The sequence below is a fragment of the Trematomus bernacchii genome, unplaced genomic scaffold (genome assembly GCF_902827165.1).
Source record: "Trematomus bernacchii unplaced genomic scaffold, fTreBer1.1, whole genome shotgun sequence".
Lineage (NCBI taxonomy): Eukaryota > Metazoa > Chordata > Actinopteri > Perciformes > Nototheniidae > Trematomus > Trematomus bernacchii.
This window is the reverse complement of record NW_022987582.1, coordinates 3,906,305-3,932,362: the sequence shown is the minus strand read 5'-3', so window position 1 is coordinate 3,932,362 and position 26,058 is coordinate 3,906,305. Positions and strand designations below refer to the sequence as shown.

At 44.1% G+C, this 26,058-nt stretch overlaps 1 protein-coding gene across 3 annotated transcripts in view; it reads left to right on the top strand.

Annotated features, from left to right (window-relative positions):
- The first annotated feature begins 3,860 nt into the window (after window positions 1–3,860).
- osbpl3b (oxysterol binding protein-like 3b) overlaps window positions 3,861–26,058 on the top strand; it is a 43,591-nt gene continuing 21,393 nt past the window's right edge. For all 3 annotated transcript variants that reach the window (XM_034127886.1, XM_034127885.1, XM_034127887.1), the window contains exon 1: window positions 3,861–4,007. In XM_034127886.1, the coding sequence (XP_033983777.1) occupies window positions 3,881–4,007 (127 nt within the window). In that variant the 5' untranslated portion in view covers window positions 3,861–3,880. The remainder of the gene's footprint in view (window positions 4,008–26,058) is intronic.

Below are 26,058 nucleotides of genomic sequence, written 5' to 3'. Positions count from 1 at the left end.
TGAGAAAACTGTGACTAAGTTTTTCATTCATTACATACTACACCGTAGGAGTGTATATGACAATAAACCTTTGAATATTGAATCTAAAATGATGTGATTGATTTTGTTTCTTTTCTCAGCATACCGAAACCAACAGATATAAATGTGGCGTGAGTACTTTCTGATTGATATCTTCTATCTATCTTGTCTGCCTCACACTGATGCACTTCATCTTTATTTAATTGTCTTTTTCCCCTTACAGTGAGAAAATGATAAAGATAGCAATTCCAAAATCACATCCCTATTCATCCCACATCTCCAAGTTTGCAATGTTTCCATCCTATCGCTGTCCGGATGACCCCGAAACAGGAGTCAGAGCAGCTTCTCAACCTTTCCTCAACCCCCTCATGCCAAATAGTGCGCCTGGGGTCACTCTCCTGAGTAAAGCCATAGGTAGGAGGGCAACATGTTGTTGTAAAAATAGAAGATATAATCGTTATTTTTATGTCTAAAATATCTTAATCCCAATGTGCAGGTAGTTCATATAGACATGAAATATTGGAGACACCCATAAGAACCACGAAGAAAGCTGTAATGTGGACCGGAGAACACGGCTTCTTAGATGTGAGTAATGAAATACTGTGTGGCTCCACATTATCATTGAGAATGTGCAATACATCAAAAGACAATTGTTTTGTTACTTTTTTCTAAATGTACCCTCCTTTAGCATTCAAAGCCATTAAAGGGCGAGAACCAGGTTTTTTACCCCACTCCTCCAAAGACAGTGCTGCCCAACCCTAAACTTCGTACCTTGGATTTGTCCATATCAGAGCGGACAAGTAACATGCTGAAGAATTTGGAGAGGACACACTGGGTCACCTCCTACCAAATGCACCACACAGGTAAAAAGGCCCAAATGTATGTTATTATGTTAGAAATATACAAATGTAATGAGATTGGGGTATGAGGATAAATACATTTGTATGTGTTTTAAAAGTTTCTTAAAAGGTCCATATTGGTCCTTTTAGCTATGGTGGCAATAACACCGAGATAAGACTGTTGACTTTTGTTGTCCTCATGACAATACATATTTTATGAAATATGTCATATGAGATTAAATATGATCCATCGTATGCCCATCCAAAAACAGTGAGACTACCATCCATTCATCCAAAAAACAAATTGGCAATACTCTTATCCTTTCGTTATCCCCTCTCCTCCTACATTCTTTCTGTGCAGTCCCTTAGCAAGAACCTTAAAACACATTTTTAAGAACACTGAGTACAACTTGCTAAAATAAATGATGAAAGGAGTATGTACAAGCACTTTGTGAATCCAGAAAACATGCTTTTAACATCAATAATCAATCAGACTGTGCAAGTATTTGTTTTTTTTTAAGGATCGGGGCCAGCAAATCCTCTAAAGATAGATGACTTCCAGGAGAAAATCTGTGACATTACTGGGATGAATTCACACAATGCACCACTGGTAAATTCCTTAAGAACATTGCACCTTTTAACAGCTACATTAACACCATGCAACACTTCACGTATTTCTTTCCCTACAGAGAGAAAGGTCCTTTCCTGTATTTGTTCCCTCCAAACCCAGAGGAGGATGTAGAAGACGAGAGGCGAGCACCTGCAGTACTGCTGCTGCTGCTGAACGTACAAATCTATCCTCAGCTCCAAACCAAGGCACTGGCAGGCCACAAGAGATCACCGCTCGGTATAATGAGGCAACAGATCCAAACCAAAAGGGTCATAATCAGTCAAAGTACAGTTCTGGCTCCACAAAAGCATGGCGCGCTGAGCCATCCCAGGAGGTCTCACCCGAACAACAGAATGATGGCAAATTATGTCTATACAAGGGAGAGGAGAGAGGGGACTGCATGTCCAGGGAAGCTTCAGAGCAGGAGAAGCTGCCCTGCAGTTTATCTAAGTCCCGCATCCGGCCCAGACCTCCTGTCCTGCCTGGCTCTCGCCCAGTGGACAGATCTCTCTGCCTCCTGGACCTTCAGAATTCATTCAGCAAGACCAAGGCCCATCACAACTTTAATAACTCTGTCACACGTGCTGCTGTGAACCTGAGGGACAATGTGCACACAGGAAAGAAACATGACTTCTATGGGATCAACTGCTACTACCTGCATGGATAACCTACTGCTAATGGATTACTACATCTTGGAAGAAAACAATACAAATAATGTGAATCTTAAGCAAATTCCTAAAATACAACCACTTCTTGATATTTAATGTTAGACAGAGTTTAGCATTGAAATATTGTAAAGCATGGTTGAATTGTTGAGTGCAATAAATTCAGAGATGTTTCAGTTTCAACATTACCTTACAGTTATAGTTAAATATTCCCAGCAAAGTCGCTTTTGAGGCTAAAACTATTACGATGTTTCCATTTTCTCATAATATCTCAACTGAAACCTGGTGGGCACCATAATGTAGCTTGTGTGGATTCATATTTTTTTCTAAAACAGTTTATTGAACTCAGTAATTGCTCAGTGTTTTGTAATTATAGTAAACAGCAAATGTGCGAGGTATTGTTAATTAGCTCTTTGGTTCTAAGCATTTAATTTGCAATATTCATTAGAACTCACGATATATTATGAAATAATTGTCTTGTATAAGGCACACAAAAGCCAACGCTACTTGTAAGGGTAAAATAAAAAGCAACAGCCTTCACAGCTCAAATCTTTGACTTCAGTCTGCCCGCAGTTCATACAGAAGGAATATTCAGCAGCTGTCAATTAATAATGTTGCAAAGATGAATACTTTGCTTCTTACTGTAACCTTTCAAGTTTCTTACAGGGGAGAAGACTTGTATGAAAAAGACACAATGTCACACACCCATTACAGAGCATTGTGTTGGCTGTGTTATGGAATCCACCTCTGTGTATCGAAGGTGCTTCAATAACTTTCAAGCTTGCGAGTGTGAAAGGACATTCTTTATTTTTTGCACGTAATCTGCTGCAGTCAGGCTGACTCTCAATGAAAGGGTTTTTTGTGGCAGAAAGTCCTTGAGCATGAGCCTGCATCCTCGTCTGATATAACAGCCTCTCATTCAGACTTTCAGAAAAGAAGATGATAATGGCTCTCTCAGAAAAATAGACCAGTGCAATTTTCTTCCTGAACATTATAGATCATTGTGTGTGATTGCTAACCAATATAAGATTGGTGTTGTTATAATTGTTTTGTTTTGTAAATTGTTTTGCTTGTGTGCAAATGCAACAAAGCATGCATTCAAATATTAAAACGTACACATACTTATTTTGGGGATTTAAACATTTTTGTTCATGTTTCATACATTTTCAAAACTGCTTAGTCACTCACTAGCATGTGCACAACTTGTAAATCTCAGAATTTGTTTGCAAAAGATTCTCTATTTGTTTTCAGCACGACTGAAAAGCTGTGATTCAACCACATGTCCAGCAGGTGGCAGTATATCACCATTCTCAGACCGAAGTTCTGTCATTGATCATTCTGTTCTCATTCCGTTGGTCAGATAACGGTTATTTTGTAGTCAGTTTAACTATTTTAGTCAGTTAGTAGGAACATACAAAGTAATGCATTCCACTCGTCCTCTACAAGTGGACAAAGTAATGGAAGACAAAGATACATAAGCAAAAACACAATAATCAGACCACTCATGACTTGCAAAGTGATGAGTCTGACCGTCTGACCGCACTGTGTCCTTGCTTTTGGGGTCCTCCGCAATACGTCACGGAAAAATATGCTGTCAATGACACAAGCCCCGCCCCTCCGAGGTGACGCCTGGCTTTGTCCTGCATTTTAATTGGATTTGCCCTCGTTCAGTCACGCCCTCCCCATACAGCGGTGGAGAAACTGATGCTTTCAGAGCAGGGCAGGAGGAGGACGGTGCATGTGTGTGCATGTCAGCTGTCTGCTTGAGACATTGTTTGAGTATCTCTTTATCGGCTGTGCTCTCTCATTTGGGGTTAAACCAGATTCTTCCAGACATCCCTGTCCTCATCACCTGGAATTCACATCTCTGTCAAGGTGAGTGCGTTTTTCCCTAAGTGAATCAGTTGTCTCTTAGGCTACTATATCGTTTTCGTGCCAGATTAATTAGTCAAGTGTTTTAAAAGTGTTTCAGTGCCTCTTTTCTTTCTCTCTGAGGAAGCATGTCTAACTTGAACCTTTCGCATCTGCTAAAGAGAGAGTAGTAAAATGTCCCAGTGCTCCCTTGTAAAGCTTCAAATATAAACTACAGTTACCACCACTTAAAACATTGAGTAAAAGTCTCCTGTTGGAGAAATAAACAGACGAATTTCCCTGTTATAATCATAACATGTGATTCATACAATAAACACCAATATATAATGTTAGTCTCCATGGTAACTCTGAACTCCCTTCCTCTTTTCTAAGAAAGTAAAAACAAGTTGTGGAGGATAATACTGTTTCCATATAAATCAATAGCATGCTGTAAGTGCAGTCACAAGCCAAAAGTATACTAATGTGGCTGAGTGGATGATCTCCTGCTGAGTGGATGTAGGTGTGTGTGACTGTGAGAGCAGTTAGGATCCATTTTCAGATTTGATCAGGGCTCAGCATCTCATAGGCTACTCAACACAGAGTGTTTGGAGCAAAATAGTAATATGGCAAAATGGCAGACAGAAAATATGTATGCCAGTTATCAGTGCTCTCCAAGATAATTACAACTCTGTAAATCCATCATAATAATAGTGATTTTCCTCTGTGCCAACACTTTTCAGTCAAGTGCCCCTAAAAGTGGTGGAGTCAAAGCTGTTCTGTTTGGTGCTGTGGCTCCCTTACAGAGTGGCTATAATTTCAGGACTTACACAGGGTTATCTCAGCTCATGCGGGTGTCAACAGTGCAACAGAGGAGGCTTTTCAAGGGCTGTATGTGTGTGTTTGTGTGTTTTGGTGTGTGAGGCTCAATAGGGGCCATTGAGAGTTTCTGTAAAAATGTTTAACATCACACTAAGTAAATGTACGCACATCCGGCCTCTGATTGGTGAAGGGCAAAATCAAAACATGTGCAAAAGTCTCAACTCTAACATCTGTTTTCATTCTGCTCTGAAGATTGTTTGTTGACTAATATGTTTCTCTTGCAGCTCCTGAGGTTTTTCTTTCGTAACACACCCCAATCAGTAATTGCAGTCAAACACATGGAGACAGGGAGGGAGGGGAATCAATAGAATTTGTGGAATGCAGCAGCAGGAAATGAAACATCTCTTTGTCTGTGCAAAACATATATTTGAATCAGCACTGGGGCATTGCATAAGGTCACCTCCACGGTTATTTCAGCTTTCCCCTGGTATATCTTTGAATAAATGTGCACAAGCTATAATTTAGTGACAAAAATACAGTAACCTGCTCCATGGTAGGTTTTCTAAAAAGAAAAATGATACTTTTTAGAACAGCTGCTGAACAAGTGAATAATACAGGTAGTGGGTAAACAGGAGAGCTGTTGTTGTTAGCATCTTGTGCATCCTGCATGTGGCAGGTGTTGCCTCCCATTGCGTGGTCAGCAAGCCTCCATAAATAATTCAAATTGGTTCACATGTAAACAGTTGATATGTGGTTTAAGGTAAAATAAAAACTAAGAATATAGACCATGTCTGCAGGACTTTTTGTACTTGTTAATGAAACAAACGGTTGGTCACAACTTTCACTTATTAACCCTCCTGTTGTCTTCGGGTCAAATCTGACCGATTTACTACTTTCATCAATCATAACTTTTTTGTTTTACATTCGATTGCATTAAGGCTTTATGATATCCTTCACAATAGACATTTGAACATATAAAATTGCTGATCACCACTTTCATTGAATTTTGGATGATTTAGTCAACTTTGTAACACCCATGGTGTTCCCGGTCAAAAATTACCGCCATAAAGAAACGGAATTAGTAACCATCCGGATCAGATAAAACACACACACAAACACACACACACACACACACAGACAGACAGACAGACAGACAGACAGACAGACAGACAGACAGACAGAACAATTTGACACATTTCCCCCTCTTATGTGCCCATCCCCCCACATGGATCAAACCTGGCACACGCAATACATGTTCAATACGCAATACTATTCTTTGTATATTTACTGCAGTTTTTCATGTATACCAGTAGTCTGATACAATATTTACAGTTTGAAAGGGTGTTAAATTAAATTTGGTGATGATTAATGGTTTTTGTGTTAATGTAATAGCAGTTAAAACAGGACCGGTCAAATTTGACCTTGAACACCAATGTAAGGGGGGGAAAACGAAGACAATAGGAGGGTTAAGATCACCTGTGACTGTCTTGTTATTACATCATTTGTGTCTGATCATTCAGACAGACTTGAAGTATCTCATTAGTGACATGTTTAATGCTAGGTAGGTGCTCTTATATTGAGATTCCTCAAGGCTGAAGAAAGCTGGAAGGCTGGTTCATAACAAAGCATCTGCCAGACATTAGCATGAAACTTTAACGAGGGCTTCACAAAATTCTTGGTTATTCTCCTGGTTTGTAAGGCTGAATTATTCAAAATGTACAAAAACTTACTAGGATTACAATTTCTCCCAGTTTTCAACAATACGATGTATTTTGAAATGTGCATGAAAAAATGCAAAAAATGTTGCGGTATTTTTTCCTATTGGATCATCCAACCAGTCAATCATGCAGTGAGTGATATATGCGATTCAGTGAAGCTTTTCTGGGAGTCTTCAAGCATTTTTGGCATGCTAGAGGCCTGGCTCTTGGTGTGGCAATGTCAGTCTGTCAATCCAATTTATTATCAAGTGGATTTCATTTCACAATTTCCCAACTATTGGCAGGATGGCCAAAAACGTAACTTCTACCCTCAACCCTTATTTGTTTTTTTGCCTATTAGTGAATGTTGGCATGCCAACAGGCTGAACTAGGTTGGTGAATATAGCAAATAGCCTACAACCTGCCTCATATCAGCATGTTAATATTGTGATTGTGAGCATGTTAGCGTTCTCATTAAAGCAACATTTAGCTCAAAGCATCGCCGTGCCTGATTACAGTCTCAGAGCTGCTAGCTTGACTGTTGGTCTTCTTGGTAGCCTATACATTGACAGCTGCCATAATTAAATGTCCCTGCTGAAAAAACCAGCTTAGACCAGCTAAATTGACCAGCCTGACCAGCCAGTAGGCAGTGGCTCAGTCAGTAGGGGCTTGGACTGGGAGCCGTAGGGTCGCTGGTTCAAGTCCCCGACCAGACCTAAATATGGAGTGTGGACTTCTACTTGGAGAGGTCCCAGTTCACCTCCTGCCCTGCCGTGGTGCCCTTGAGCAAGGCACAGGACACCCCCCCTTCCCCCCCCACTCCCATTGCTCCCCGGGCGCTGTACAATAGCTGCCCACTGCTCCTAGTACTAGACTCCTTGTACTAGGATGGGTTAAAAGCAGAGGCCAAATTTCACTGTGTGTGCTGTGTGCTCTGCATGTGTGACCATTAAAGAGGGTTTCATCCCTCCCTATTCTTCTTCTTCTTCTTCAGTAGATATTAGGCTGGAATGGTTGGCTGGTTTAGAGGGGTTTTGGACACTTTAGCTTGCCAGGATGGCTGGTTTAGCTGGTGCACCAGCTAAACCAGCTAAACCGGCCACCAGCTAAACCAGCCATCCTGGCCAGCTAAAAAAAACAGCATAGACCAGCATAGTATGCTGGTATACTGGGCTGGTCACCTGTTTAATAATAGTATTAAATATACCATGCTGGAAGCTTACCAGGATTCCAGGTGACCAGCATACATTGTTTAAATACTGGTATGATTATTTAAACCAGAGAACATAAATATATTACAAAGATTCATTGTGTCATGTATTCTGGTATCTACCAAAATAAAGACATTGTATAGTGTTCATAACAGTATTTTAATACTGCAATAAATAGCTAGTTAAAGGTGGGGTAGGTAATTTTGGAGAAACCAGCTCGAGTGCGCTAGAATTTGAAATCATGAAAGTTACCTGTCTTATGGCTTCAGTTGGACCGGGGATGTCAACAATCCTCAGCCCGAGTGCGTCGTCTGTCGGGAGAAGTTAGCTAATGCGAACATGCTTCCAAGCAAGCTGAAGAGGCACTTGGAAACCAAACATCCCTTCCATGTTCAGAGAAACTTGGCCTACTTCAAAAGAGCGCGGGATCTGAACCAGAGGCAGCAAGACCGTTTGTTGGATTGTGTGAAAGTGTCTGAAAAGGCAATGGAGGCTAGTTACATGCTAGCGGAGCTCATTGCAAAGCAGAAGAAACTCATCCTCCCTGCTTGCAAAAAAATTGTAGCTGTCATGCTGGGTCCAGGTGCCGCAAATGAGCTATCCAAAGTGCCGTCATCTGATAATACAATCAAAAGAAGAATCGACGACATGTCAGAAGACATTGAGCAACATTTGACAGAGAAACTGCAGGCGAGCGGCAGATTTTCCCTACAAATAGACGAATCTACTGACATAAGTGGGGCTGCCCAACTTCTGGCAAACGTCAGGTATGTTGATGCTGACTATCAAAGAGACGTTTTTCTTCTGCAAAGAAATGGAAAGCCATACTACGGGAGAAGAAATATTCAGGGTAACTAATAACTATTTAAAAGAGAACAGTCTGACCTGGAATATGTGCGTCAGTCTTTGCACAGATGATGCGGCAAGCATGACGGGGAGAGTGAAAGGATTTATTGCTAAGGTGAGAGCACAAAACCCACATATCGTGACAAACCACTGCATTTTGCATAGAGAGGCATTAGTTGCCAAAACCATGCCCTCGGAGTTGACTGAGGTGCTGAATCAGGCTGTGCAGGTGGTGAATTACATCAAATCAAGGCCCCTGAAATCTCGCCTCTTCTCCCAGCTGTGCGCCGAGATGGGAGCCGACCACCAAAGCCTGATCCTCCACACAGAGGTACGTTGGCTGTCACGGGGGAAAGTCCTATCCCGTCTTTATGAGCTTCGGGAAGAGCTTTTGGAGTTTTCACGTGAACACGCTGTCCCACATGAAGACAAGCTCGCGGATGAGAGGTGGTGCGCCAGGCTGGCTTACCTCGCAGACATATTTGGGCATCTCAACAAGTTAAACGCCAAGCTTCAGGGCAGGAATGAAAACATTTTATCATCCACAGACAAGATTCGGGGGTTTATGGGCAAACTTATCCTGTGGCGCGAGGCTTTGGAACAGGGCTCCATGGACATGTTCCCGCTGGCATCAGCTGCGCCGCAGGCAGCTAGGGAACGCGCTGTATATGCCGAACACCTTCAGACCTTAAAAGAGAGGTTTGACCGCTATTTTCCACGTGTGGCTGACATCGAGGACTATGACTGGATCCGAGACCCATTCCACCCGGAATTCCCAACAGAAAAGCTCACTATGAAAGAGAGAGAGGAGTGCGCAGAGCTCCGTGTGGACCGCACACTGAAACTCAAATTTAGTGAGCTCCCACTGGATCAGTTTTGGTTGGCTTCTGCATCGGAGTACCCAAGCATCTCCCACCACGCGATTGAGCAACTTCTTCTTTTTCCCACTACCTACCTGTGTGAGTTGGCGTTCTCTACTCTGGTTTACATGAAGAACAACAGGAGGTCACGGCTCTCTGTTGAACAGGACTTGCGAGTGGCCCTCTCCTCAGTGCCACCAAGGATTAAAAAAATCTGCGCGCCCCGACAGGCACATGTATCTCACTAATTTGTAAGTCGGCAAAATACAATAGCACATGTTTCAATGCTGATTGCTGAAATGTTACATTTATAATTTGTAGTTCAGGACCATGGACAGTGCAGCTTCCTTGCATTGACAGTTCTCTGTGCTGAATTTCTGCTGAGTTACCTTTGCCTCATTTTTAATTTTGTGACCGGTCTGGTTTAAATGAGTGTGTTGCTGCTTTGATGAAGCCTAATTTGATAAAGTTTCAAATTAATTTCTGAAATATTTAATTAATAAATATTTCATGAGTAATATAGTTGTCTTTGTCACATTTTATTTGGCATTAGTAAATAATTATGCACATTTACAGATATTTTACATGATATGAGTGATAACACGTGTTATACAGTAAGGGCTATTTTGCACAATAGGTGTGCCTTGAGATTTTTACTTGTCCTTTGGTGTGCCTTGGGCACAAAAGGTTTGGGAACCACTGCCCTAGAGGATGTGACGTCCATACCCCAATTAAAACATGTTCATACAATACTGAATACATTTGAAGCCTTGTTGATGTATATTACCTATGTCAATAAGTTTCAGTTTTTGTTGTGTATTGGTCTTTTGTAGAGATTTTTCATTTATTCTTTATATATTCTATTGTGTATTCCTTGGATACTTTTATCTTTTCTACTGTACGATAGAAGTAAATGTGGGAAGCGTTTAACAACAGCCATTTACTTCAAAGATTTTTCTCAATGTTATTCTTATTTTTGTTAATCCTGGAAGAATGCCAGAAAAAAAGACATTCTCTTCAAGAATAAAAAAAAACATGACATTATTAATTGTGATAACAAATTAAATAAGTTGTTAGGTTAAGTCAGGGTCGGTTTTTGGCATAGGGCGCCAGATCTGGGGGGTCGCTGCGCTGGCAGCTCTGGGAGGGAACAAAACATTTTTTACTGTTTGCACTCATCCTAATTTTCGGCCTTGATGTAACAACATTCATAATTAAGTAAAGGTAACACCCTTTTCACCCCGGTTACACTTTTCATTTGCCCTGTATGATGGGCGCTGTAAGTGATGAAAGTGGGGGGTGTTGGCTTATCAGGCGTCCGCAGTTCACAGCCAAAGTGGGCGTGGGATCGAGCGAGAGAGATAAATGCAATTTATGTAAACAAATATTTCCAAGGCACTCCTTTATAATTATTTGGATAAACAGGTTTGAAATCATTTCAATGTATACTATAGGACAGTAAACCAAAAATATCATTGATATACATAAAAATAAATATATTATCTAAAACAGGTGCATTTGATTTAAAATAAAAGTAATAAATAGAATTCAATATTTAAATGGTAACAAAAACAGTAACACTATATGATAAGAAAAAGGCAACCAAGAAAGTGTTTTTTGTTTTTCCTTGTTCATGTCCATAATGTCTGTTGAAGCCACTTCTTGAAGCAAACTGAAAATAAATGTACAGATATAAGTACACTGTAAAAAGAAAACTTGACATTTACGTTAACATTTGGGCTGTGGTTGCCAGAACTTGACCGTTAAAGTATGGTAAAATACATTACAAATTACAGTTGGTTGGCATAGACGTTACAGTCAACAATTACAATGGCAAAAACAAATAGAGCTATTGTACACGGTGCAGCTGTATTATCTGGGGAATAGAAGAATCGGATCAGGATTCGGTATTGGCAGACAATCAATATCAAATGAATCGGATCATTATTAGCATCAGCATTTGATCACCTTTGTCGACTTGCAGCCTAAATACAAATTGCTGAGGGGGCTCCACTAGCACAAAAATCCCCCCCCCGCACCCCCAAACGCGGCGCACCTACAGTGTAACCCCATAGATTCCACCAGGTCCGTCTGCGGTGCGCTACGGCCGCGTTACGGCTGCGCCGCGGCGTTCACAGCGATCGCGGCCACTCTAGACAATGGGTGCTATTCCACCAGACGCGCCGCGTTACGGCTAGAAGCGTCTGTTAAAAGGTTACGGTTTTTACTCAGACTGGGCATAAAAGGTGTGACCCACACACCACCACGAGGTACCGACAAACTCCCTTCTTTCTATACTACCTCCATTAATCAGTTTTTACACATCATTTCAACTTTTACCCTGTTAGTTTTTCCCTTTAGACTTTAAACACAGACCTTAATTAACACACCTCTGAAACCTTGGGATTCAATACCTGTAAAGCACTGCTGCCGTATTGAAGATCAACCGATCGTGGCGACCTCCAATATGACATAGAATCCAGCAACAGAGTTAGCTTAGGTGCGACTTACCTGTTGTTCTCTCTGGTGTCTCTGCAAGACTCCGTCAGGGATTGATCCTCAGCCAAGGAACAGGACACTGGAATCAAACTGGACTCAGGACTCAAGCTATGTGGGAACAGGTTACAGTGCCGTCTGAATTGTCACCTATTCAACAATAATCAGAAGGGCTACATGGACTTTAGTTTCCTCTCACAAATGTGAACAGGTAATTTTATTAAAGTTTCACAAGTTACAACACCACACATCAATAAAAAATGAAATGCGTTTTGCCCAGATAATTATTATATCCGAGATCTTTGCCTCAATACGAGTAAGTAATACGATCGTCTTCCGTTGCTTGCTAAACAAGCTGGAGAGTTCAAGTTCAAACTGGGTTCGAAGAGGAACTACTCTCCAGTGTTTTTCAGTCTTCTTTTATCCTCTTGTTTCCCGCGGTTTGTCACATGGTCTGACACGTGGTTTGTCACATGGTCTGACACGTGGTTTGTCACATGGTCTGACACGTGGTTTGTCACATGCTTTTCGTGCAAGCTGGTGCGTTTAGAGGTGTCCTTCTTCGTTGCTGTGTTTAACTGTTCACTTCCAGTGAGGAAATACATAACAGATGTTCTCCTCGAAATGGGAAGTGCATAGAGAGTTCAAGTCCTCGAAAGAGGAAGTGCGTACTTTGCATCACGGGTCTTTATGAGCACCCATGTCAGGATTTATGTTATACACCCTGTTTATATTGCTAAAGCATTAAACTATACGATACATGTCTATGGCATTCAGAGTTTTAAAACAGTTTTTAGCATATTTAAGCTTTATATAATAAAATACATTGTTCCATTTTCTTCCTCTCTTCAACACGTCCCAGAAGCGTCCCAGAAGCGTCTCGGCGCTGGGCTCCGCTAAAGATAGGATGCAAGTCTACTTTCAACGCGACGCGAGGCGTTGCATAGCGCCGGGCAGGAAGTGGACCGGTCAGAGCATCCAGTCAATCCCCAAAATAAACTAATTTTGCAGATCCTATCCCTCCGTAGAAATGCTAGCGTTCTCCTCCGGTTTACAGGCACTGTGTAAATTATATATATAGAATAATTATGATGAAGAATGCATTTTTTCACCACTAAAATACAGCAACACATCTTTGATTCATGTTGTTTATAACTGGAATATTACAATTATTATTAACTTTGTCTGCACAAAGTAGCCTGTCCAGGAAATATGCCCAAATCAACAAAAACTGCGAGCCGGCACGCAAGACGCTCCGCTTCTGAAACGCGCCCGGTGGGTTATGACGCTGGAGGAGGTCGGACCACAACTGCGGCGCAGACGTGACGCGGCGCAGACGGACCCGGTGGAATATAGGGGTAAGCACATATGTATATGTATATATATATATATATGTATATATATATGTATATATGTATATATATACATATGTATATGTATGTATATATATACATATGTATATGTATATATATATGTATATATGTATATATATATACATATGTATATGTATATATATGTATATATGTATATATATGTATATATATACATATGTATATATATAAATATATATATATACAGTGTAATAAGCTTCTTAGTGCAATAAGAAGCTACAGGGACGTTAATCTACGTCGGTAATATTACTTTATTTAATACAATATTTACGGTACAAGATTTAATCATACAGCCCATGTAGTATAATATTTTACAAATGATGAATTACAGCAAACATGTGCAATATATCCATTATTACAGCTCCGTGGGCTGGCAGTAAGGCGATATGGGTCCGTTCTTATTGTGCATCCATGGGTAAAGATAAACGCATGTAGTGCTGAACACGTAACATGAACGTGCCGGGCGGCGCGGTCCCGTGGGTTAGATGCGCGTTCATAATGCAGAGGGAAATAACTCACAGAATAACGTTATTAGCACATTTTTACAACGAATGTTTTTAATAAGGGCTATACAAGTGTTCATACTGGGTAGTTTATTTAGTTTAAAAAAAATTATCCAACGATTTACAGACCACTCTTTCCCCATGTAAGTCAATGGGAAAAAGTGTTTCCGGGCCTGGCAACCAAAAGGAAGTGTAGTACCGCCGTTTGGCTACCACGAATATTTTCATCTGAGTCCGGCGCACTTCCTGGGGGCTTGGTTGATCCCAGGTTGCGGTCGAATAGTCTATTTAGCTTAGGAACCTTCCTAACGGAGTGAAATGACCCGGAAGTCCCTCAGTGGCAGCCATGATAAGTGCCGTTCGAATTCTCTAAATGAAAGGAAAGGAGGTTTCAAACTTCCTTTATAACCTCCTTTAGCTTAGGAACCACTGGACATCCCTAACCTAAAGGAGAGGAGAAAATGCTGCCCCACAATGCCTTGCGACCGCGGCATTTGCCTTGCCGTCACACAACAGTCGGCCGTTCACGGAAACAACCGATTATGACCGAGAAATGATATCATGAAAGTTACGGTGCTTATTAAGCATTTTAAAACGTATGTGGTAAGTTGCCAAAGTGCTTTGTTTTGAACGTTCATCAGTATTATAATCAAAAAGAGAAATATGAACGTGTGGTGATTGACATTATCCACCCACAGATCTAGGGGTTGAGGTATTGTTCCGCACGGACATTTGAGTGAGGCGGACTTAGTGTTTCCGCCGGTATTCTTCTCCTGGTGCATGTTGTTGTTGACATGAAGTTCAGATGCAAAATAAAGGTCTAGCTTGTTCATTCGATACCCCGCCTCCGACTCCCGTCTCTCTGCACCACATTGGTGACCCCGACGAAAGTCTCGTTGAAGGATCCGAGACTGTTCAGAACATGGCAAATAACGCCGTTTTTTTCAAACTGCCGCAGTTTTTGGAGACAGCTGCAGCTGCATGGTTCGCTCAGGCGGAGGCTCAATTCGCCCTCCGCGGAGTTGCTGATGACGCAGCGCGCTATTTTCACGTCGTTTCGGCGCTGGGGAGCTCCACTGCGACCCGGACGGTGGGTTTTATCACATCTCCCCCTGCCCTGGATAAATATGCAGCGTTCAAGGCTTTCCTGCTGAAGACGTTCGAGCTGTCACGGTCGGAGCGGGCCCGACGCCTGCTCGCTATTCGTGGCCTGGGGGACAACAAGCCTTCAGACCATATGGAGATGATGCTCAGCCTGCTGGGTACGGAGGAGCCTCATTTTTTATTTATTGAACTGTTTCTTCGGCACATGCCGCCGCATGTGCAGACAGCGCTCGCTAATACGGCTATTACCGAGCCCCGCGCTTTGGCAGAGGAGGCTGACCGGTTCTTCCTGGCAACCCAGTGTTTTGCCCCTGAGGTGCTGGCCCCGACACACAGCGGCGCCTTCCCGGGTACTGGCATGCCACCTAGCAGGAGCTCCAGGGCCGACGTCGGCGACTCCAGCCCTGGCCTGTGCTATTACCATGCACGCTACGGGGCGAAAGCGAAGATGTGCCGTCCCCCCTGCACCTACAAGGTAACGGGAAACGCCAAGGCCTGCGCTCGGTAGTGGCCGCGAGCGTGGGCACGTCCAACCGGCTCCTGTTCATCAGGGACACCCTCTCTGGTCGCATGACTCCTTTGTGACACAGGAGCCCAGCGGAGCGTCCTGCTGGCTACCGTGGAGGATGCCGCCGGTGGGGGTCACGGCCCACCTTTGACATCCGCTAACGACACCCCTATTCGCACCTATGGCACAAAGACAGTGGACCTGTGCTTCGAGGGTCAGCGGTTTAGGTGGGATTTCGTCACGGCTGACATCTCCTTCGCCCTCCTCGGCGCAGACTTCCTGTGCGCTCACGGGCTGCTGGTGGACGTCAAGAACAACCGCCTGGTGGACGCACTGACATTTGCCTCGTTCACATGTACCCGCGGCGAGGCGTCATTCAGCGGGCTCTCCAGCTCACTCTCGCAGGGTGACAAGTTTCAGCACCTTCTCAGTGAGTTTCCCGACTTGACGCAGCCCACCTTTTCAGCTGCCACCGCCAAGCACGGGGTAGAGCACCACATTGACACTGTGGGCCCTCCGGTATACGCTAGGGCCCGGCGGCTCAACCCTGACATGCTGGCAGTCGCCAAGTCAGAGTTCATCAACATGGAGCGTCTGGGCATCATCCGCCGCTCAGGCAGCCCTTGGGCTTCGCCGCTTCACATGGTCCCTAAAGCAGCCGGTGGCTGGCGACCGTGTGGCGACTACCGCCGCCTTAACGACGCCACTACGCCAGACCGCTACCCGGTCCCTCACATCCAGGATTTCTCTGCGCACCTGGCGGGCAAGCTTGTCTTCTCCAAGGTGGATCTGGTGCGGGGCTACCACCAGGTTCCGGTGCACCCCTCGGACATCCCCAAAACTGCTGTGATTACGCCGTTCGGGCTTTTCGAGTTCCTGCGTATGCCTTTTGGACTTAAGAACGCTGCTCAGTCCTTTCAGCGGCTGATGGATTCGGCGCTCAGAGACATGCCATTCATCTTCGTCTATTTAGACGACATCCTGGTCGCCAGCTCCTCCTCCGAAGAGCACCAGGCACATCTCCGGGTCCTTTTCGCAAGGCTCGACCAACACGGCCTGATTATCAACCCGGCGAAGTGTCAGTTCGGGTTGTCCTCCATCCAGTTCCTCGGGCACCTCATCAACAAGGGTGGGGCCGCCCCCCTCCCGTCGAAAGTGGAGGCCGTGTCCGCCTTTCCACGACCGCCTACAGCTCAGGCGCTCCGGGAGTTCCTCGGGATGGTGACGTTTTATCACCGGTTCATCCGCCGGGCGGCCCACACGATGCGCCCGCTGTACGAGGCCCTCAAGGACAAGTCCCCCGGCCAGGCCATAGACTGGACGGCTGAGAGGGGGGTTGCTTTCGACGCCACCAAAGCCGCCCTGAGCGAAGCCGCCATGTTGGCTCACCCGTCGCACGGGGCCCCCATCGCTATCACCACCGACGCGTCTGACTACGCGGTGGGCGCGGTGCATGAACAATGGGTCGACGGCGCCTGGCAACCGCTCGCCTTTTTCAGCTGCCAGTTGACTCCCAGGGAGCGCAAGTACAGCGCTTTCGACAGGGAACTCCTTGGTCTCTATTTGGCGGTGCGCCACTTCCGTTTCCTGCTGGAAGGCCGGGAGTTTGCGGCGTTCGTGGATCACAAGCCGCTTACCTTCTGCATGTCCAAGGTGGCCGAGCCGTGGTCCGCCCGACAGCAACGCCAGCTTTCGTACATCTCCGAGTACACCACGGACATTCGACACATCGCTGGCAAGGCTAACGTGGTCGCGGACTGCCTCTCCAGAGCGGTTGTCGGAGCTGTGCAGCTGGGCCTCGATTACCTCCGCATGGGCGCTGACCAGGCCTCTGACCACGGGGTCCAAACCCTCAAGGCCTCGGTCACGGGATTACGCCTGGAGGAGGTCACGGTCGGTGACTCGGGCGCGAAGCTGTGGTGTGACGTCTCCACGGGCCAGCCTCGGCCGCTGGTCCCTGCGGACTGGCGCCGACCCGTTTTTGAGGCGGTTCACAATCTTTCCCACCCCGGTAGGAAGCCGTCCGTGAGGTTGTTGTCGCAGAAGTTCGTGTGGCAGGGGCTTAAGAAGGACGTGAGGTCCTGGGTCGACTCATGCGTGGCCTGTCAACGGGCCAAAGTCCACCGCCATACTAGGGCCCCTTTTGAACTTTTTGCGGTTCCTGAGAGGAGGTTTGACCATGTCAATGTCGACCTCGTAGGTCCGCTTCCCCCCTCTCACGGTTTCACCTACCTGTTTACGATGGTGGACAGGACGACCCGCTGGCCCGAGGCCGTTCCCCTCACCTCGACGTCAGCTTCCGACGTCGCCCGCGCTTTCATCGGCACGTGGGTGGCGCGTTTCGGGACCCCGTCTGACCTCTCCTCTGACCGCGGTTCTCAGTTCACCTCGGAGCTGTGGAACGCTGTTGCTGTGGGTTTGGGGGTCAAGCTGCACCGCACCACCGCTTATCACCCCCAGGCTAACGGATTGTGTGAGCGGTTTTACCGGTCCATGAAGGCGTCGCTGCGTGCCGGCTTGACAGACGGCAACTGGGTGGATAAGCTCCCATGGGTTATGCTCGGCCTCAGGTGTGCCCCCAAAGAAGACCTGCAGTCCTCGTCGGCGGAGCTCGTTTATGGCCAGACGCTACGGGTCCCCGGGGAATTCATTCCCACCGCCACTGTGCCCTGGTCTGCGGCCGGGCAGCGCTCCTCCCTGCTGGAGGCCGCCGGGACATTCACGCCCGTCCCAACGTCGCAGCACAGCAGCCCAGCTTTCCGGGTGTCCCCCGGATTACGGTCGGCGGATTTCGTTTTTATTCGCCACGACGCCCACCGCGGCCCCCTGCGCCCCCCGTACGACGGTCCGTTCAGGGTCATACGTCACGGGGACAAGAGCCTGGTGGTGGACGTTGGTGGCAGGCCTGAGACTGTGTCTGTTGATCGGGTTAAGCCTGCTCACGTGGACGTTTCCAGGCCGTTGGAGTTGGCTTTGCCCCCACGTCGGGGCCGTCCTCCCATGGCCCGCCCCCCGCCCCCTGTGGGGATGCCCTCGCCCTCGTTGGCGCCCCTGCCCCTGCCCTCGCCTGCGGCCCCGCCCTCCTCGGCCCCTGTGGTCCGTACGCGCCGGGGTCGGGTGGTACTTCCTCCCAGGCACGAGGATTTTGACTATGGGTGAATTCTGGGGGGGCTTGTGTGGTGATTGACATTATCTACCCACAGATCTAGGGGTTGAGGTATTGTTCCGCACGGACATTTGAGTGAGGCGGACTTAGTGTTTCCGCCGGTATTCTTCTCCTGGTGCATGTTGTTGTTGACATGAAGTTCAGATGCAAAATAAAGGTCTAGCTTGTTCATTCGATACCCCGCCTCCGACTCCCGTCTCTCGGCACCACAAACGTTAGTTTTTACTGAAATGATCAAATAAAGTCAACATTTCACAGTCTTTACTGAGCTGTGTGGGGTTTGTTCAACTTTTAAAAGATGTTTGAATGGTGATATACACAGTGATAGATGTTAAGGACCAAAGTTTATAATAAATACATTTGTATTGATTTTAAGATCTTTTCATACAATCATACGTATTGGGATCATTTGTATTAATGTGGACCGGAGGGAGAGGGTGACGAGCATAAGTTTCACTTTCCTTTTTTATTTCAATTCCAACTTTGGTCATGATGAAGAATATGTTTCTCTGTTGTCCACGTTCATAAAGCATAAAACAACAGCATCAGAGCACGGTGCAGAGTCTCTAGATGAGTTTACAGTAGTCCCTCGTTCTTATTAAACATCCATGTTGTAGTCCGCTGTATAGAAAACTGTAGTTTCCATAGTTTCCCCACAGCAGCAGACGCACATTTATGACCTCCGCTGGCGCATCATAAACACGTCGGATAGTGAAAGTGCAGTCCGATTCTCTAAAGTACCGCAGTCTCTTCTCCTAAATCCTTTTGAATTCTCCTATCCACTATCCCTTAACCCCGTGACGTTTCACTCAGAGGTCAAGGAATAGACGATAGGGTTAGAATTTAGGAGCTGATTTTTGGACTATTCGACCGCAATCCCAGTTGCCGTGACTTTTTTCTTCTTCGGTGGTAAAGCAGTGTTCAATTATCACGATTGTATATTGTGCCATCTATTGGCCGGAGTTTGAACGCAGTCAGACAAAATTCAATAAATAAGTCGCTTCGGAGTATAAGTCGCAGGATACAGCCAGACAGGTAAAAAAAAAGCGACTTATAGTCCGGAAAACATGGTATCTTTGAGTAATCAAATATAATATAAACATACCTGAGGACCACAAACACACCAGGTCCTTTAACATCCATGTTGCACGTCACATCACTACAAAAACAGGACAGGAAACTCAGTGCCCCCAAGTCTGTTAACCAGTAACAAACCATCAGTTCTTCAATCAAAGTAACTCATTAACTAATCATTAATGAATCATTCATTAATACAGTACCCCCCAGTCTGTTTACCAGTAACTAACCATCAGTTCTTCAATCGCAGTCACTCAGGAACTCCTCATTTACTAACCATTAACTATCTAGTTGTTCCTTATTCACTACTCATTAACTAAGCACATGTTGTGTACCTTATTGTAAAGTGTTACCAGTTAACTTACCCTTAAATAACTACATCACGTTTTTCAGGGGAAACACAATCTGCAGAAAACGTTAGCTGCTAACTGCTAAGACAGCTAGCTCTTGTTAAGGGAAGTAGCAATAGCCTCGTAGCATAAAGTTAACATTAACGTAACGTTGTAAGAAAGCAAAACGAACCTTCGAGAAAGCTTTTACTCTCAGACTGGGTGAAATTGTGTAGTGTTGCTTACCTCCAGACAGGGTCGGCTTCATGGGGGGTCATTCGCGGGCCATGCCCCCCCAAACGAGTCACTGTGCCCCCCCAACGCAGGGCAGGCAAGCCCTGCCACTTTGCCGATTTTGGTTTTGCTAGTGAATTGTCAGGGGGGATGGGGGGGGTGCTAGTGAACTGTCAACGGGGGGGGGAGCCTCGCTGCGGGGAAACGGTGTACCTCTGTCGCCTGTCAGCGCAACTTCAATGATGGTGCTGGTCATCAGCGAACCGAGCCGGCCGTCAACGGCCTTTGAAGACCGGCCGTTCTGTGATTCTCCAGATTCTACAGATGGCCAGTCCGCCCCTGGTTTAGATAGTTAACTTAAGCTATCTCAGTGGGTCTCAAATGGTTTGGTTACCATTTATGTAAACAAGTATTTCCGAGGAACACATTTATATGATCATTGTAGTTATTAAAAATAAGAGAATAAATGAAAAACAGGTATGAAATACTATTGGACAGTAAAACAAGAATACAGTTTAAAAGGGGAGTGATTTGTAAAATATAGAAAAAGTAAATCTGTTTACAGTTCTGTTTCATATGGGTGTTGACAGATGTATCCATAGATCTCTTAATTTTGCTCTCAAAGTGCACCAGATTGATGCATTTAACTTCAATATTTAAATCTTCCCGGGGGAGCATGCCCCCGGACCCCCCTAGAGGATGTTAGATCCATCACCCACCTAAAACATGTTCACATGGATAGGATACTAAATGCATTTGCACACTTTTTATATCGTGACCTATGTCCATATGTTTCGGTGATCGTGCCACAACCGTGCATGTATTATTATTCACAAGTCATAGGTGCGCTATAAAATAGCACTACACCCCTGCAATGTGTGTGAAAACAAGAGACTTTACAGCATGTTTTGAAATTGAAGTTGCGTTGGTGTTTGTGTTTGTGTGTTGGTTGTTGACGGCAATGTGTGCCCCCCTGTGGTAAATGATTGCCCCCCCATTAGATTTGTTCTAGAGCCGACCCTGCCTCTAGAAGGACTTTTAGCGCGTTTCCCAGAGAGAGCTGTCAGAGCGGTTCCTCTCAGAAGAGCAGCTGCTGGGCGGAGTCACAGAAACGCTCAACTGTTCTTCTCTAGTGATGGGAGTTATGGCTCTTTGAAGGGAGCCGGATCTTATGGCTCCGTTCCTTTGCGTGGGCCGTTCAAAAGAGCCGCTCAAAAGAACCGTTTTTTTTTTTAAAGGGGGCGGGGTTACTAGGTTTATCTGCGAAATATACCTTTTATAATTCAATCAAATTTAGCCCTGTTTTGACAAATGATTTATATGTGTACACATATCACTTAAATTATTCAATACATCCTTTGAAGTATTCAAAAGTAAAAATTACATTTTTAATATAAATGATTTGCTGTGGCCGATTGTTTTCATTGCATTTACAGACCCTTGTAACTCTCTGATTGTAGAACCACGCTAAAAAAAAGCAAATAGCAACACCTATACAAACTGACAACAAATCTTTGCTGAGCCTAAAAATAATCATAAATAAATAATAGGCTATTGCAATGCTCAAAACAGCAGCATCCAATAGTCTCTAATCCTTGGATATTACATGTCACTGCATGCATGCACGGAGCACCCGTAGCGCGGAGATCATCATATCATTCTGTCTTGTATTACTTAACAAACAAATTAATTAGAAAATACGGCTCCTGTCGTTCACTTAAAAGAGCCGGCTCTTTGAGCCGACTCGTTCGCGACTGACACATCACTAATCTTCTCTCCCTGACCTGACAAAACCATGTTTTATACCGTTTTGTTTCAACCACTGCCATCTCGTCGTTCCCCCGTGTCCCGCCCTCTCTGTCTGTCTGTGTCTGTTTCAGTTTCGCCAGCAAGACTGCTGGTAGACCAGCATAAATACCAGCTTCACCAGCATAGACCAGCCTGGCCAGCTTGTCCAGCCTGGTAAACCAGCCTAACACCAGCTAAAACCAGCTAAAACCAGCAACCATCTTAAGCTGGTCTATGCTGTTTTTTTCAGCAGGGGTCATCTTCATAAATAAAAATACACCCTAAAACATACAAAAACCAAACAGCTTTTCAGTACAGATTTTTTTTATACGGTTGTTTATCTTAGCAGAGAGAGAGTCCTGCTGTAGGCTCATCCCTTCTCCAGTTCAGAGAACCACGAAGTAAATCTCTCAAGACGTGGTAACTCTTCTCAGTCGCACAGTTTATCTCTTTCTGTCCATAAATGGAAAGTTACCGAAGACAATGCCAAGTCTAAATATATCCTGACTCGAAGGACTTGCTTGGGGCAGTGCAGATGTTCTTTCAAGTTTTTCTGATACCTTCTTTTTAGGCCTATTTTTTCTTAGGATCAAGGATCAGCATGCAAACACCTCAATGTCATCAACCTCTATTCTGGGTCAACACCTCTGAATTCATATCAGAACAAATGTGGAGATGCTATGCTGTGGGAAAGCAACTGCTGGATGTGGTGGTCACGCAACTTGCTACATGTGACACATCGAGACGAGCACTTCACATTTACGTTTTTTCCCCACTCTTTTGTCAGTGAGTGTCGAGCTAAACTGTGACTATTCTCTGCGTCCTAATGAGCTGGTGCTGAGTTGTGAGGCTGACAGGCTCCCCCACACTATGAATGTAACAAAGGAGAGGACCTTTACCACACTGGGGGCATACAAGAGATAGAAATAGAGATAGAGACAGGGAGGACGGGGGCTATGTGAGGGGAGGGAGCACGTTGAGGATGTGGTTGATTAACAGGATGCGTTTGTGTGATACAAAGACATGAATGAAAAGATGTCTTATGCTGCAGGAAGATATCAAGGAGGGACTTTATCCGCATCTCTCTACAGTTATTGCAACTGTAAATCTTCAAGCACTTTCTCTTGAGGTGATGGGTAGAGAGAGAAGGTTTCAAACTTCATTTCACCTCTATAAAGATATACGATTGCAGATATGGGAAAATGAATATGGACGCTTAATGCTCAGTGGTCTCAGCGTGGATTTTGAAGTGGCTCCTTCATGGCCTTGGCAACCTATCACCACTACGCTTTAAGCAGAGCAGAGTCATGCGTTGCCATCTGTGTGTCTCCTTCAGAGAGGGTGTGGTCTGGCAAACATTGCCCTGCATGGTTTAGATATGTACCAATGAATATAAATGTCATGTTGGGATGAGGCCATTTTTGTATATGTGTTATTTCTCTGGGCTTAAATGCACATGTTGACCTGCGTTATTGCTAAATTAATATTTGTTTTAAGAATGAAACACTTCTTGACTATATGGTTCTCTCTGCAGAATTAATTTGCCATGCAGTTACACTGTTCACGTGTTTTCGGAGAAGGGTACATGGCAGGAGTAATGGTTAGAGACAGCCATTTATAACTGTGCCTAAAATAAACTTTCACTTTCAGGACTTTTTCATCTGTAAATGCCCATATTTTACTCACCATGGTTATCTCTTCTCAAAGCAGTTAATTGTGTTTTCTTATACTATTGTAGCCTGTTAAAAGGGCCTTATTTGAAACACACATCAGCTTTAAAGACAAAGCAATGCATTCAGTTTAGATTTGCCATATTGAGTCCCAAATCAGAGACCAGCTGCTTTTATTGATAATGTAATCATGATTTCATGAGGTTTGCATCTGAAAAGCACGAAACACTGATGGGGTGCTCAAACATTTGCTCTTGAGTAAATTATATTGACATTTACTTGTTCATTCAGTGGAGTCGACTCTGCATAATAATTATTTGTCAGGTGCTTTAACAATAATTGATCATCCAATTTATGATTTTTGAGTTTGACACTCGTTACTGGCTTTCTTGTAAACAGAAAAATAAGTAGTTTAATAACACTTTCATTAATATTGATTAATATTGAGCTAAACCCAGAGGATTTTTAGCATAGCTTAGCCTAACAAGTCAAAACTGTGGGAAACAACTTGCCTGGCTCGGGTCAAAGGTATCAAAATGCACCTACCATCCTCTTTAATGCTTGCTAATTAACAATGCATATCTTGAGTGTTTAATCCAAATAATAACCCAGCTGTAGATAGCTATTTCCTCCTATGACCTCATTCAAAATAAGCTAATCACTTTCTGGATTTAGTTTCATATGTAACAGACCAATATGAGTAATTACAATCTTCTCCGTCAAACTATCACTTTTAAAATTACATTGCGTCTTCTGCATTTTATTAACATGCTTTTTCCCTTACAAATTATAAATTCCCCTAAGGGGCTTTACAATCTGTACAGAAACCCCCTCTGCCCTTAGACCTTTGCAATGAGAAAGGCAAAACCATCAGGGTTTCTTTTCCCTTTCCAAGAAATTGTTTTTTTGCATTTCACATAATGAAATTACAACAAAGTGGCGTTATCCCAGCAGGGTAATGCCGATATGTAATAACATTACTCATATTAAAGTGGTAACTTTTAGACACAGCAAATTGGATCCCAGTGTGCCCCATTTGGTGGGAAGCAGCTATCAGTAAATTACTTCCAAAGCAAATAGGAAGAATAATCTGTGTTCTCATGGTGACAACAAGCCTCTGATAAGAGTATCCTGCAGAAAAAATGAAATAAATTCAAATGAAGCAAGGTGTTCTGATTTGGGTTGATCCATGTGGATGGATGTCGTCATTAGAGGAACGGTAAATTAATCTCCTGACCAGAGTTCCCAGAGTTTGCTTTGTTGTTAAAGAGCTTTGTATTGAGAGGAATGGTCTGTCAGAGCATGGCCGGTGGACGGTAGAGATAAGGCACCATACAAGGTGTTTGGTGAATGCAGAGGCAATTTGTTTTGTCGGGTTTATGCAGATTGATTGAGAATGGAAAGACCAAGAAGAAGCTTTCAGCGTTTTTTGCTTTGGGAGCATTTTTAAATCAACATTGATTTTTCTTCTATTAGGATAATTCTGTTTTATCAAACCAGCCATCACACACCACAGGAAATCAAATCAGATTTAGTTCGAGCTGAAAAGCCATTTCTTTAATCTAATGAAATCTAAGGCGATTTATTTTAGGTAAAGTCTTTCCTGTAGCTGTGTTTGTTTTATGCAAAAACATTTTATAAACATAAGCGTCATAAACATCTGCTTTTCTTGGCCTTGAATTGAAATATAATTTCACTCTCACTGCCTATGACATTTTATATATAACATTATCTTCAACGTCATGTATTCAAGGGTCAGCCAAAAATGTCTTGTTATAGCTTAATAAATGTGAATAATCTGTCTGTTATACCATGGATACTTCTGAGCAGTGCAAGTTTGTTTAAGAGTCTGTTTCAACCCAATGTCTTTGAATTACTGTGGTGCATTAGTGTGTCCTGTCATACTTGCAAACATGACTCTATTTCCTAAGACAGCTGCACCGTGTGGTCTCAACCATGAGATGTTTATTCTGGTGACTCAAATCCTAATGATGCCTGAAAGCCTGTTAGGCTTGTCAGCTCTTTGGCAGACTCTGGAGACAGTAGATGGACAGGAAAACATCTGCAGCAGGAACTTCAGAATGTAATAGAGAGCTCTCAGTATCGTCAATGTAGTTAGTGCAGCTTAAAAGGACATTAAGCCATCTCTAACTGCAACTGAGATCTACAGCTGACTAAGGATAAGGAGAGCTATGAGCTTTTAAAGGCAGAAATCCCCGCGAGTGACGTGTGTTTAAAAGCTTCTGCACCTGCAGACATTTGTAGACATTTTGTCCAACTGGACATTATGAATTAACTCTTTATGTATTGAAATTAAAATATCTATTGTGTTAAATGCCTGCTGTTGAGCATCCTAGATGGTTACGTAACTGGTGA